The following is a 12,344-nucleotide window of genomic DNA, read 5'->3' as shown; positions in this document are numbered from 1 at the left end:
GATGTTCATTAGGGATATTGGTCTGTAGTTCTCAATTCTTGTGGGATCCTTGCCTGGTTTTGGTATCAGAGTTATACTAGCTTCATAGAAGGAGTTCGTGTCCCACCTATCTTATCTATATAGACATGCAGAGACAATAATTAGCACAAAAACAAGACAAAGCAAATCAAAGCAACAAAAGAAAACAAAACAACAATGACAAAAAAAAGAAGAGCCTATAAATAGTTCCAGGTCTGTTTGTTGACCTTTAGGAGTGTTTTCCAGTCGAGTCTGATGGGGTGCCACACCCTGGCCCCACAGTCTGTTTTTGGTATTCCCCAGGGACTTCATTGCTCTGTTCCCCTTGCTGTTCTCTTGCATGCCCTTAGTGTTTCACCTCGGAGTGGTGGGGTCAGATTGGACACAATTCCCACATTATGCCTCCAGTGTTGCTCCTCGAAGTGCTATTGGTCAGTGAGGGACATCGTGTCTCATGGTGGGGCCAGCCCTATGGTCCTCTCTGTGCATTGGCTGCTCTGAGCAGGAATATCATCCTCAGGGCTTAGTGGCCCACTCTCCCCTTCTCTCTTCATTTGCTCCTGTGTGCTCTGATCAGATGTGTCCCTCTCCCTGAGCTGTGGCTTCAGTGCTGTCCTCTGTAGTGAATTCTTCTGGAAGAGGATGGGGTGGTATCCACATAGTTGGGATTGGGGCCGGCCCCTCAAACAGCCTTCTTCTTTTTCACAGACCTACTACTTGCGTGATGTTTTTGTCTGAAGACATGAGGCAGTGTCTGTTCTCAGAGGGTTCTGGCTGTTCTTTACCAATATAGATTTGTTTGTTCTTCTGGCAGCCCATGGTATAGTTAATACTCTTCGATCACTACAAACATTAGTCTCTTGACTTTCGGGCCTACTCTTTCCACACATCTCTCTACTTCAGTGATGAATTTCTTTTCTCACTAAGTTATCCTGGGTTTCCTTTGTGGGTGTTTTATAATCAAGTTAAAAACTGATGTGCATGAATAAAATCGACACTAGTTTTCATTCAGTTGATTTCGACTCACAGCAACCCCATGTGGACCCCAGTGGAATCGTTCTCCCCACCGACAAAACATACAACTTTCCTCTAATCCTTTAATGCTCCCCACCCCACCCCACCCCGCCCCAACTATCATGACCCGAGTCCTACTTTACAAATCTGGCTAGATCAGAGCATGTACACTAGTACAGATAAGAGCTTGAAACACAGGGAATCCAGGACAGATGACTCCCTTGGGACCAATAATGAGAGTAGCGATACCAGGAGGGGAAGGGGAAGGTGGGGGAAGAAAGGGGGAACCAATCACAATGACCTACCTATAACCTCCTCCCAGGGGGATGGACAACAGAAAAGTGGGTGAAGGGAGACAGCAGTCAGTGTAAGACAAGGAAAAAAATATATAAATTATCAAAGATTCATGAGAGAGAGTGGGTGCAGGAGGGGGAAAATGAGCTGATACCAAGGGCTCAAATAGAAAGAAAATGTTTTGAGAATTATAATGGCAACAAATGTACAAATGTGCTTGACACAATGGATGGATGTATGGATGTAATAAGAGTCATATGAGGCCCCAGTAAAATGCATTTTTTTAAAAAAAAATCATGCTCCTAACCCATTTCAGTTCCCTCCTTTCTCAAGAGCAGCTCACCAGCCTTTTCTTCCCAGGCTTCACCCTCCCATCTTTGCATGAACAGTTGAGCATGTAAACCATTTTCAGACTATTCAAAAGCATTTAAAGCCACCAGTGGACTTCACGTGCATAAACGGAGGCCACTCTGTTTGACAGAATGCCTGTGCTTTCCTCATGTGCAAAGGCAAGCCGATGAGTGCAATGCTGTAGTGCCTGCGAGTCCCCAGACCAGCCCTTGGTCGGCCCTCCAGAGCAGCCCAGTGGTACAGGGGAAACTTGTCCCCAGAGAACAGCCATCCAGGGCTAATTTCCTATGGCTTCATGGCAGCAACGGAGATCTGCTTCCATGAACAGCTAAATGCAGATTCAGAACAGCTTCATATTTGATTTGAGTGCTGTGGGGTGAGTGTGTGTGTGTGCTGAGGAAAGGGGGGGGCACTGGAGGGAGGGAGCACTTGGGAGCTAACCCCAAAATAAATGAATGTGGCTTGTGCATAGGACTCATGGTCAAAATAAGCACCAGCAAAGAATTGCCAAGTCCAAACAGCCCGAGATCACCAGGCTCAAGCTCTGGTCTTATAGACACCACTGCAGATTTCCTAAATTTGCCCTCCAACGGCCAGGACTGAGATCACTTTACCCAAAACTCACTGCCACCGAGTCAATTCTGACTCATGACTCTCCTGAAGGACAGAGTAGAACTGCCTTTGTGGGTTTCCAAAACTGTAACTCTTCACAGGAGTAGAAAGCCTCACCTTTCTCCCAAAGAACAGGTGGCGGTTTTGAACTGCCGACCTTCCGGTTAGCAGCCTGTTGTGTCACCCACTATACCACCAAGGCACCAACAGCCCAGGTGGCCCTGTTGGGTGAGCATTGGACTGCTAGTCACCAAGCCGGAGGTTCACAGCTGCTTCACCGTACAGTATTGAGACTGCCTGCGCCTATTGCACACTCAGAAGCCCTCCATAGACTGCTGCCAGTGAGAATGTACTTAACAGCAGTGGATTTCATACATTTGAAAGGGAGACAATGCTAGTATAAGCACATACACTTGTTTCAAGTCTAGCAATCGAGTGTGTGTGTGTGGGGGGTGTTCCTTTCTCTCTTTTTAAATGGCATTTTAGCTGTAACGCATTCTCATCGGACTTTTACCAAAGTCTCCTTTCACACCAGGTGGGAAGAAGTGTGTCTTTGGTACATTTTGAGGAGTTGCAGTCGCCAGCCACAGGAAGTGGAAAGCAGGAGCCCCTGCCATCTAGGGAGAGGCCCCCAGCCTCCACCCAAACTCTTTCATCCCCACCCTACAGGGGTCGGACTGACGCCTGCCCTTTCAGAGCTATCCACCTCCATATCAAACCTAAAACCCTGATGGCTCACAAGGCTGTCGACCAAAAGGTTGGTGGTTTGAATCCTCCCCATGGTGCCTGCAGAGGAAAGACGTGGTGATTCATTCCATGAGAGATCATCACCATTAAAAAGCATTTTCAGCCAACAATATAAGTTGATGGCAGGTTATTGATTTGCAAATTGAGGTAACATTTTTATTAGATTGTCAGAAGTGTCCCAAGGATGAGAAGAAGAGAATTGAGGTGTGGGTGGTCAGGAAGGATTTTCAAACAGCATTGCCCCGAAGAACAACTGAAATCATTACCGATCTACCCAAAGCATAACACCCACTCTGAATTTTAGAGTCTGATTCCCCAAACTGATGGAATTCTTAGAAACAGAAGAGGCAGAACTTCCCTAATCCGCAGGTTGCCTTTTTTAATCATTTTATTAGGGGCTCGCACGACTCTTATCACAATCCATCCATCCATCCTTCGCGCCAGGCACATTTGCTCATTTGCTGCCATCCTCATTCTCAAAGCATCCGCTCTCTACTTGAGTCCCTGGGTTCCTGTTTCTTGAGGCTGACTCTGGCGGGGATCATTCTTAAATGGATCTGCAGGCTAAGGGCACAGACCCCAACTGAGAGGCTTCCTAAGCTACTGTTTGACCAAAAGGTGACTGACTCCAAGGAACTCGTTTGTTTGTTTCCCAAGAGTCACCAGGACACCTGAGGGCAGTGGCCTGTGTGGGTTACCCCCACCTCCAGGAAATTTTGATTCCAGGAGAACTTAAACTTTTTGGACACAGCCAAGGAACCTGTATGGAATAGAGCTACTTTGTCACAAGGGGTCGCTATGAGTCCAAAGTCCACCTGAGGACACCTGACCACGGCAGGAATAATCCACTGCCATGTCTGACTCCTGGTAGCTCTATAGATAGGGTGTCTGTGGCTATAAATCTTCATGGGATCATGTCGTCTCGCCTTTCTCCCTCAGAGCATCTAGTGGCTTTGAACTGCCAACCTTTTCGTGAGCGGTCTCACACTCAGCCGACAGTGCCACCAGGGTCCCTGCATTTGAGGCGTGGGCATGGTCCTGACTAAAGTGTGGTCACAAAGCTGAAGTCTTTTCGAGTTGCTTACCTTCCCCCCTGGTTTTGTCACAGATGTAAAGGTGCCTCCCACTACGGCCTCACCAAAGACAGGAAGAGGCGCTCCCAAGAAGGTGGTCTCGACGGCTGTGCCAGTCTCACGGCCGCGACCCTCTCCTCAGAGATCTCTGCGGCTGCCACCATCTCCTTAATGACGGACGAGCCCGGCCTGGACAACCCTGCCTACGTGTCCACGGCAGAGGACGGCCAGCCAGCCAACAGCCCACTGGATCCTGGCCGGAGCAACCAAACCAGAAGTGAGTCAGCTGGGTGGGGGTCCGGGAAGGAGCTCCTGCCTGGGGATCGCCCTCCGTAGAACATTCACTGGCAAGTTCTAGACGTGGTTTTTGAAGGGGAAATAATTTTGCTATCCTTGGCAGCATCCCAATGTCCAATCCTCCAAAGTGAAATAAAATCGGGAGTACCTCGGATGATTAAAACGGTGTGTAATCTGACTTGGTGAAAGGGGTTGAAACTAGACCTAATGATTCATCACTCCTGCAGTGTCAGGTCCTTCTGATCCAGGCTGCGCAAGAAAAGTGCTGTTATATTCAGTCCAGTCCACAAGAGACAGAGAGAGAGATTTTTAAACACATTATATATATATATATATACACACACACACACACTGTTGTAAAAGATTTAGAAAATACACAAGCAAATCCATCATCCTTCTATCTAGAGATAACCATTTAAAGTTTTGTTGTGAAATATCTGTCTTAGAGCACACATTCCCAAATTTATCTGGCCTACTATCCCCTTTACAGGAAAATAAGTGAATAACTCAGCACCCCTGTGGCAATTAAGAACATTTGTACTGTAGCCCCAAATCCAGGATTTCATGCAGCTATCTTTTTCTGCAGCACCTTTGGATCATTCCAGCACCCCCTCTTCCAGGGGGGCAATATCACTCACATTGGGAAACACTGTCTTAGAGTCTGGGTCACTCACTCACTCACTCACTGCCACCGATTCTGACTCATAGCAACCCTATAGGACAGAGTAGAATTGCCCCTGTGGGTTTTTCAGACTGTAAGTCTTGACTGAAGCAAGAAAGCCTTGTCTTTCTCCCACAGAGTGGCTGGTGGTTTCAGACTTCAAACCTAGGGATTAGTTAGTAGCCCAACTCATAAATACTACACTACCAGGGCTCCTGCGTCTCTGGGTAGTGCCAACAATCAACTGAAAAGATGGCGGTTACAACACACCCAGGGAGCCATGGAAGAAAGGCCTGGCTGTCTGCTCAGCAAGAGTGTACCCATGAAAACCACTGAGAGGCAACACTGCCATGAACCCGGGGTGGCTATGAGTTAGAATCTACTCTACGGCACCTCGTGAGTGCTGTTCTGATTTTGATCACATGTGTGTGTCCAAGATGACATCCATTAATGCAGGACCATTGTGCCTCTCTTCTTCCCCTCCCCTACCCCCCCCCCACCCGCTCCAGCAGGGCCCTTTGAGCGGTCTACTATCAGAAGCAGATCTTTCAAGAAAATAAATCGAGCCTTGAGTGTCCTTCGGAGGACAAAGAGCGGAAGTGCAGTTGCCAACCAAGCTGAGCTGGGTGGGGAAAATACCCCTGCCCCCGAAGGTAGGTGAGCTCACCTGCAGTGTCTGGGCTGCCACGTGGGCCTCAGAGGTGAGGACAGCCTCACTACCACTTCACTTTCCATGACACCTGGCTTTTCAAGGATACGAAATATTTTTGAACTTGGCCGCCACACTCTTACATAAGTAGCTAGAGGTAGAGATGATCCTTCTCTGTTTTCCATGGATTGAAGGAGAAGGGAATCAGAACCCTTAGCTCTAGAAGCTGACTTAAGACATGGACCAACCAAATGCACTGCCATCCAGTCAATGCTAACTAACTCATAGCAACCTCCTGTGGGTTTCCAGGACTAACTGCTTAAGGGAGTAGAAAGCCCACTTTTTCTCTGGAGCTGCTGCAGGTGGTGGCTTTGAACTGCTGACCATACGGATCACAGCACAATGTGTAACCACTACCCTATAAAGAATAATAAACAAACCACCACCGTGGAGTCTGCTCTGTCACTCAGCAACCCCATAGGGCAGAGTAGCACTACCCCACAGAGTTTCCAAAGCTGTTATCTTTACAACAGCAGATGGCCACACCTTTCTCCTGCAGAGCAACTGGTAGGTCAAGACCACTGGGCTTTTGATGAGCAATTGATAAGCAGCCAAATGCTTTTGCCAAGGTGGCACCAGAATACTTATAGCCAAGCCAAACTCACTGCCACTGAGTCGATTCTAACTCATGTTGTTGTATTGCTAGGTGCCATCGAGTTGGTTCTGACCCGTAGTGACCCTGTGCATAACAGAATGGAACACTGCACAGTCCTGCACCATCCTAACAGTTGTTCCTATGCCTGAGCTCATGGATGCAGCCACCGTGTCAATCCCTGTAGGACAGAGTAGAACTAACCCTGTGGGTTCCTGAGCTTGCAACTCTTACGGGAATAGAAAACCTCATCTTTATCCTGCAGGGCAGCTGGTGATTTCAAACTGTTGACCATGTACTTAGTAGCCCAGAACGTCACTACTATGCAACCAGGGTTCTTAGAAAAACCTGTTTTTGCTCTAAGTCCTTCCTTAGATTGCTTGAGGCCCACTCACATTATTAATAAAACCCAAACCAAACTCATTGCCATCGAGTTGATGCTGACTCATAGCAACCCTACAGGGCAGGGCAGAACTTCCCTGTAGACTGTCACTCTTTACGGGAGCAGAAAACTCTTCCTCCTGAGGAGTGGTTGGTGGTTTTGAACTGCCAACATTGTAGTTAGCAACCCAATGCATAACCACTACACCAACAGGCTCCTCTATATTATTGCTAGTCACATCCTTTAGTTAAAGTCAGCTGGTTATAAATGTAAAAGGATCCCTGGACTTCAAGCCTCTGCTCATATCCCCCTCCCTCGATACAAGAACACTTTTTTCTAACAATCTGGCATTCTGCAATGGTCAACCTCCCAACACAATCACTGAAGACAAAAACAGGTGCATAAGCAAATGTGGTGAAGAAGGTGGATGGTACCCGGCTATAAAAAGATATAGTGTCTGGGGTCTTAAAGGCTTGAACTTAAACAATCAGCCATTCAGCAGAGAAGCAGCACCACATGGAAGAAGCACACTGCCGGTGCAATCATGAGGGATAATAGGGACTGGGTAATAGGCATCAGAAGACACATAACAAACAAAAACATATTGTTGAGAATGAAGGGGGGGGGGCAGAGCAGAGACCCAAAGCCCATCTGTAGACAATGGATCAATCTCCCCACAGAGGGGCCACAGGGATGGGATGAGTCAACCAGGGTGCAGTAAAGCATTGATGAAATACACTGTATTCCTCCGGTTCCTTGAGGCTTCCTCACCCCCCACTATCATAACCCCAGTGCAGCTTCCCAATTCAGACTTGACCAGAGCATGTACACAGGTATCGATACGAGATGGGGGTTCAGGACATACGGACTCTAGGAACAGGAGTGGGAATAGTGATACCAGACGGGTAGGGAGAAGGGGGAAACAGGAACAGAGAAAGGGTGACCTGATCTCAACGATTGACACAAAACCATACACCCCTCTCAGGGAAGTACAACAGGGGAAGAAAGACAGCAGTTGGTGTAAGATATGAAAATAATTATAATTAATAACCTTTCAAGGGGGTATACGGGTGGGAGGGGAAAAAAAAGAGGAGCTGATACCAAGGGCTCAAAAGAAAGTAAATGTCTAGAAAAGAATAAAGGCAACATATGTACAAATATGCCTGATGCAGTGAACCTATGGATTGTAACAAGAGTTGTCAGAGTTGCGATAAAATTATCTTTTAATAAAATTTTTAAAAGGGGCCCCGAAGGCGCAGTGGATTACAAGGTGGGCTACTAACCACACGCTCAGCAGCTGCTCTGAGGGAGACAGATGAGACTTTCTACTCCCCCAAAGACAGAGAGTCTACCAAAGCCTTGGTCTCCCATACACTCGCTGCACATCGGAATATGGACTTGGTGGCAGCAAGGGGATGTTATTGTTGTTACCAATGTCAATCACATCCACCAAATACCTTCCAGGCACATTTAGACTGGTGTTTGGCACAACCATTGGGCTCAATAGCCTAGCCAAGTTGACACCCAAAATTAACCATCACAGGGCACACTCAAGACTGAAAGACAAGAACACACAATGGTAAAAATACTACCGCCAAGTCATTTCCCGGTTTCTGGGGCTGTAAATGTTTATGGGAGCAGAGAGCTTCAGCTTGCTCAGGAGTAGTTGGTAGATTCGAACTGCTGACCTTGTAGTTAGGAGCCTAATGAGTAACCCACTATGCCACCAGGGCTCCTATACCATGGGTGGTATAGTATTAATAAGCGACAACCACAGCTGTAGAGAAGGGAACATGTCTTCCAGGGAGGGGCAGTGTAATGCATATTCAAGGAACAGGATTTATGATCTAGATGAGCACTGGAATGTTGCGTGTGCTCAGCGAAGCGGTGGGAGCATGAGTTAAGGACTGGGGTGCCATGCGCAGTCTGGGCTTGATTTAGGGACAGCCTGAAAGCTTTGAGTAGAGCTATGAAAAGATTAGAGCCATGTTTCAAAAAGATAAAGACGGTGGCCCTGCTATGTGTGCAGGATTGAGGTGGGGGAGAGGCCAAGAAATGATTGCTGTGGAATGGAGTGAGGTAGGATAAGGCTCTCAGGTTTTTGAGGCAACAAAGTTTCCAAACTGAGAAGGGTGTTGCCTCAAAACCTGCAGTTAGTCCTGGGAACGCTCTCAGCATGGTTTGGCCATCCTTTCTGTGCCTGTCCTGGCTCCACTGTTTATCGGCTGCGTGGCCTTAGTTAGGTTTCTCACCTCCCTGAGCTTCAGCATTTCCTCAACTTAAAAGTTAAAAAAAAATTTTAATGGGGGATAGTAATCTATTTCAAAAGGTTATAATGAGAATTAGACAAACCAATAAAAGACTACACAAATTGCCTAGCGTAGTGCCGACCACTGCCATCGAGTCGATCCTATCTCACAGCGACCCTGTAGGACAGAGGAGAACTGCCCCTGTGGGTTTTCTGAGATGTCAAGGCCTTACAGGAGTAGAAAGCCCACTATACCATCAAGCCTACTACATACAAACGCGTAATCAGTGGCAATTATATCCTTTAGAATTTCCATGAGACCCCACGAGTGAACAAATTCCTTTCCTCCAAGACCAACACGAGCTGACAGTTTAAAAATCACTGTAATTCTCAAGGTCACTAGGGTCTCACTGGTGTGGTTCTAATTACCCGCAGCCACAAAGGCGACCGGGAACGGCCGTTGGGGCTATCAACTCCACGTCTCTGAGTGGCTGAGAGATGCAAGATGGGAGTACGGTCTTTAAAACTGTTGGAGGGAGGGTGGAAGAGGAGGAAGAGAGGGGAAATCAGCCGCTTCCGATGATTATTTCCAAGGCTTTCTTTGCTAAAAGTTGATTTTTTAGAAAGTTCATTTCATTCCCTTTTACCAGACACGTGCCAAAAAATACTTGTGATGTTGCCTACTTCACGTAATCAAGGTAGTTTAAACATTCGTTGAACTCAATTCACCCGAGTGCTGTTAGCACTGGGAATGCGCAGGCTAAGACCGCTGCCACAGCCTCATAGCTCATGCGGTTGCTTAACCCCAATCTCGGCTTCCTCTGGCCGAGAAATGCCTGTTGGCCCTGTTTTAGTGACTAGATGCTCACGTCAACTCTTTTCCGCTTTGTTCCTGGAGAGTTCTGTCTTCCCCCAGTGGGGTTGAAAAAGAAAAGGTGGACATAAGGTTAGGGTTTTCAAACTAGTCACACAGAGTGGATTTTGCATGACCAGGCCTGCATTTTGATCTTTCCACAGATGACTGACTGCAGGGAGAATCTTGGGGCAAAGGCAGTTGTCAGCAGCAACAGAGACAACTTCGCCCCCCAAGAGTCTAAGCTCGGAGGCTCAAGCTGCTCAGAAGAGTCCCCTCTTCCCTGAGCCGAGTGTGGCTTGATCCCAGCACTTGCTGGTGCCCCTTCTGAATACATACACTCAAACTGACGTGGACAAACAGTGCCAGTCAGTGCCCCTGGCTGATGTTTCTCTGGCAAGTCCCTTGTCTAGCTGTGACTCCCCGGGGACAGGAGGGAGGCAGGGGATGCTCTTCGGGACCCTTGTGTTCTCGCTGAGCTCTGAACCACTGTCAGTCAATGACTCCCTTTCCTTCTCTGACCTTACCTGTCCTCTCTTGTCCAGTATCACACTGTCCCTGGCTTTCACACCATTTCAACAGCACTATACCTAGGGCATCTGCTAGGTATAGTCACAAGGAACAGGATGGTGAAGATTGCATAAAGCAAAAGGATTCCTCAGACTCAGAAGCCCCGGCCCAGGTGATCTCTCAGAGTCCCTGGGGAGCGCAAACCAACACTGAACTCAGCAACGACCTGAAGATTGGAGCGTGTGTCCCCAGCAGTGCCTCCAAAGAGAGGCTTCTGGGAACCCTAAGGAGCCCAGCCCTAGTCGGGCCTGCAGGAGGTGGCCAGGAGTTGGAATGGACTCCAGGGTAGCTGGATACATGGTCCCTCCCTCTCCTTTGATCTCTGTGATCAGTGGATAGAATTCTTTACGTAACCAACCAGGCCTTGGCTGGGGCTTCTTGACTGTGAACATTCCCTTCAGTAAACAAATGTTCGATGGGGTGGCCTGAGGAGTCCCTGAGCCGAGATAGCAGGCTCTTCGGGGAATAAATGTCTAGACACACCAAGGAGAAGAGCTGTCTTGTTATGTTCTGTCCCTTCGTAGACACATGATGGGGCGACACCTCATTCCATCACAACAGCGACTTCATTCAGTCCCTCCTCTCTGCCCAGTAAACATCAGCCGGAGGCTCCTGAACAGAGATCTGTGCAAAGGACAGCCAGAATGTCCTCTCTAAGATGTGCAGAGCCTAAAAGGGGGTGTGTTGACAGGAAAGTCAAATCCCTGGAGAAGGACATCAGACCTGGGAAGGTAGAGGGGCAGCTTCAAAGAGACAGGCCCTCAGAGAGATGGACTGCCCCCGTGGCTTCGGCAACAGGCTCCGGCATGGGAATGCTGCTGAGGATGGCACAGGATCAGTTGGCGTGTCGCTCTGTTGAGCGTAGGGTTGCATGCTATGGGTCAGAATCGACTCTGCGGTCTCTCACAACCACACCAGCGAGTGGGGGAGCGTAGGAAAGGGACACACATCCTAAGAGGTTGAGCAATGGAGGGACAGCTTCCCAGGAAGTGAAGTGTGTACAGGGAGCAAGGGGGGAGATGACCGGGCTAGAGTTTAATGAGAAGGGATGCTTCCGTGCAGGCCTGGACAGCCACACGGGGTTGAAGCCGAGGACCAGAGGCAGTGCGAGCAGAAAAGCACACACTGGCCCGAGGCTGGGATGTGGAGACCGCGGAGAAGAGTTTCATTGGCCGCAGCCAGGGTTTGGCAAGGGGAGATGGTGGGAGCTGTGTGTTGGGTGGCTGTCTGAAATAGACTGTCTTTGTCTATTGCAGCCTTTCCCAGGTTGTATCACCTGGTTCCAGATGGTGAGATTACCAGCATCAAGATCAATCGCACGGACCCCAACGAGAGCCTCTCCATTAGGCTCGTGGGAGGCAGCGAAACCCCACTGGTCCACATCATTATCCAGCACATTTATCGCGACGGGGTGATTGCCAGGGATGGCCGGTTACTGCCGGGGGACATCATACTAAAGGTAGAGAGACCACAGCGCTGGAGCTGTGACAAAGGGCTGAACCCCCAGAAACCTTCGGAGCAAATGCCTGTTTGAGGGAGTGAGCGCATGGGTGACAGGGAGTGAAGGCAGGCGGGTCATACTAAAAGCATGTTGCACGTTAATGTAACTGCGTGAGAGTCCTCCTGTCAGTGAGCTAAGCTTTTGTCTCGGTCTTGTTCTTTACTCTCCCCCCACCCCACCATTTCTGCTTCTTTTCCTCCATCACGGTCTTATTTTCTCCTGTCTTTTCTTTCTACACCCCCCACCCCCATCCCAGCTTCTCCATCTCCTCTCCGCTCCTCCTTCCTCCTGTCTACCTTTCGTCACCTTTTAACCAACGATAGCGTAAAATAATAACAAACTGAAGCTGTGTTTCCGCTGTCGCTACGTAATTAAAATTCCTTTTAGAACAAGTTAATGGAACATTTCAGATTGTCTCTAAT

At 48.4% G+C, this 12,344-nt stretch overlaps 1 protein-coding gene across 3 annotated transcripts in view; it reads left to right on the top strand.

Annotated features, from left to right (window-relative positions):
- The window catches only part of LNX1 (ligand of numb-protein X 1), a 149,800-nt gene that overhangs the window by 94,417 nt on the left and 43,039 nt on the right, over positions 1–12,344 (top strand). For 2 of the 3 annotated variants that reach the window (XM_004706285.2, XM_004706286.2), the window contains 3 exons: positions 4,145–4,386; positions 5,577–5,720; positions 11,678–11,880. In XM_004706285.2, coding sequence (XP_004706342.1) covers positions 4,145–4,386; positions 5,577–5,720; positions 11,678–11,880 — 589 coding nt within the window. The remainder of the gene's footprint in view (positions 1–4,144; positions 4,387–5,576; positions 5,721–11,677; positions 11,881–12,344) is intronic. The other variant, XM_045284361.1, reaches the window with a different exon arrangement.

This window comes from Echinops telfairi, unplaced genomic scaffold (genome assembly GCF_000313985.2).
Source record: "Echinops telfairi isolate 266 unplaced genomic scaffold, ASM31398v2 ScPeMD7_7468;HRSCAF=8506_0, whole genome shotgun sequence".
Classification (NCBI taxonomy): Eukaryota; Metazoa; Chordata; class Mammalia; order Afrosoricida; family Tenrecidae; genus Echinops; species Echinops telfairi.
Note: the sequence above shows the minus strand (reverse complement) of the source record. Positions and strands in the feature narration are given on the sequence as shown.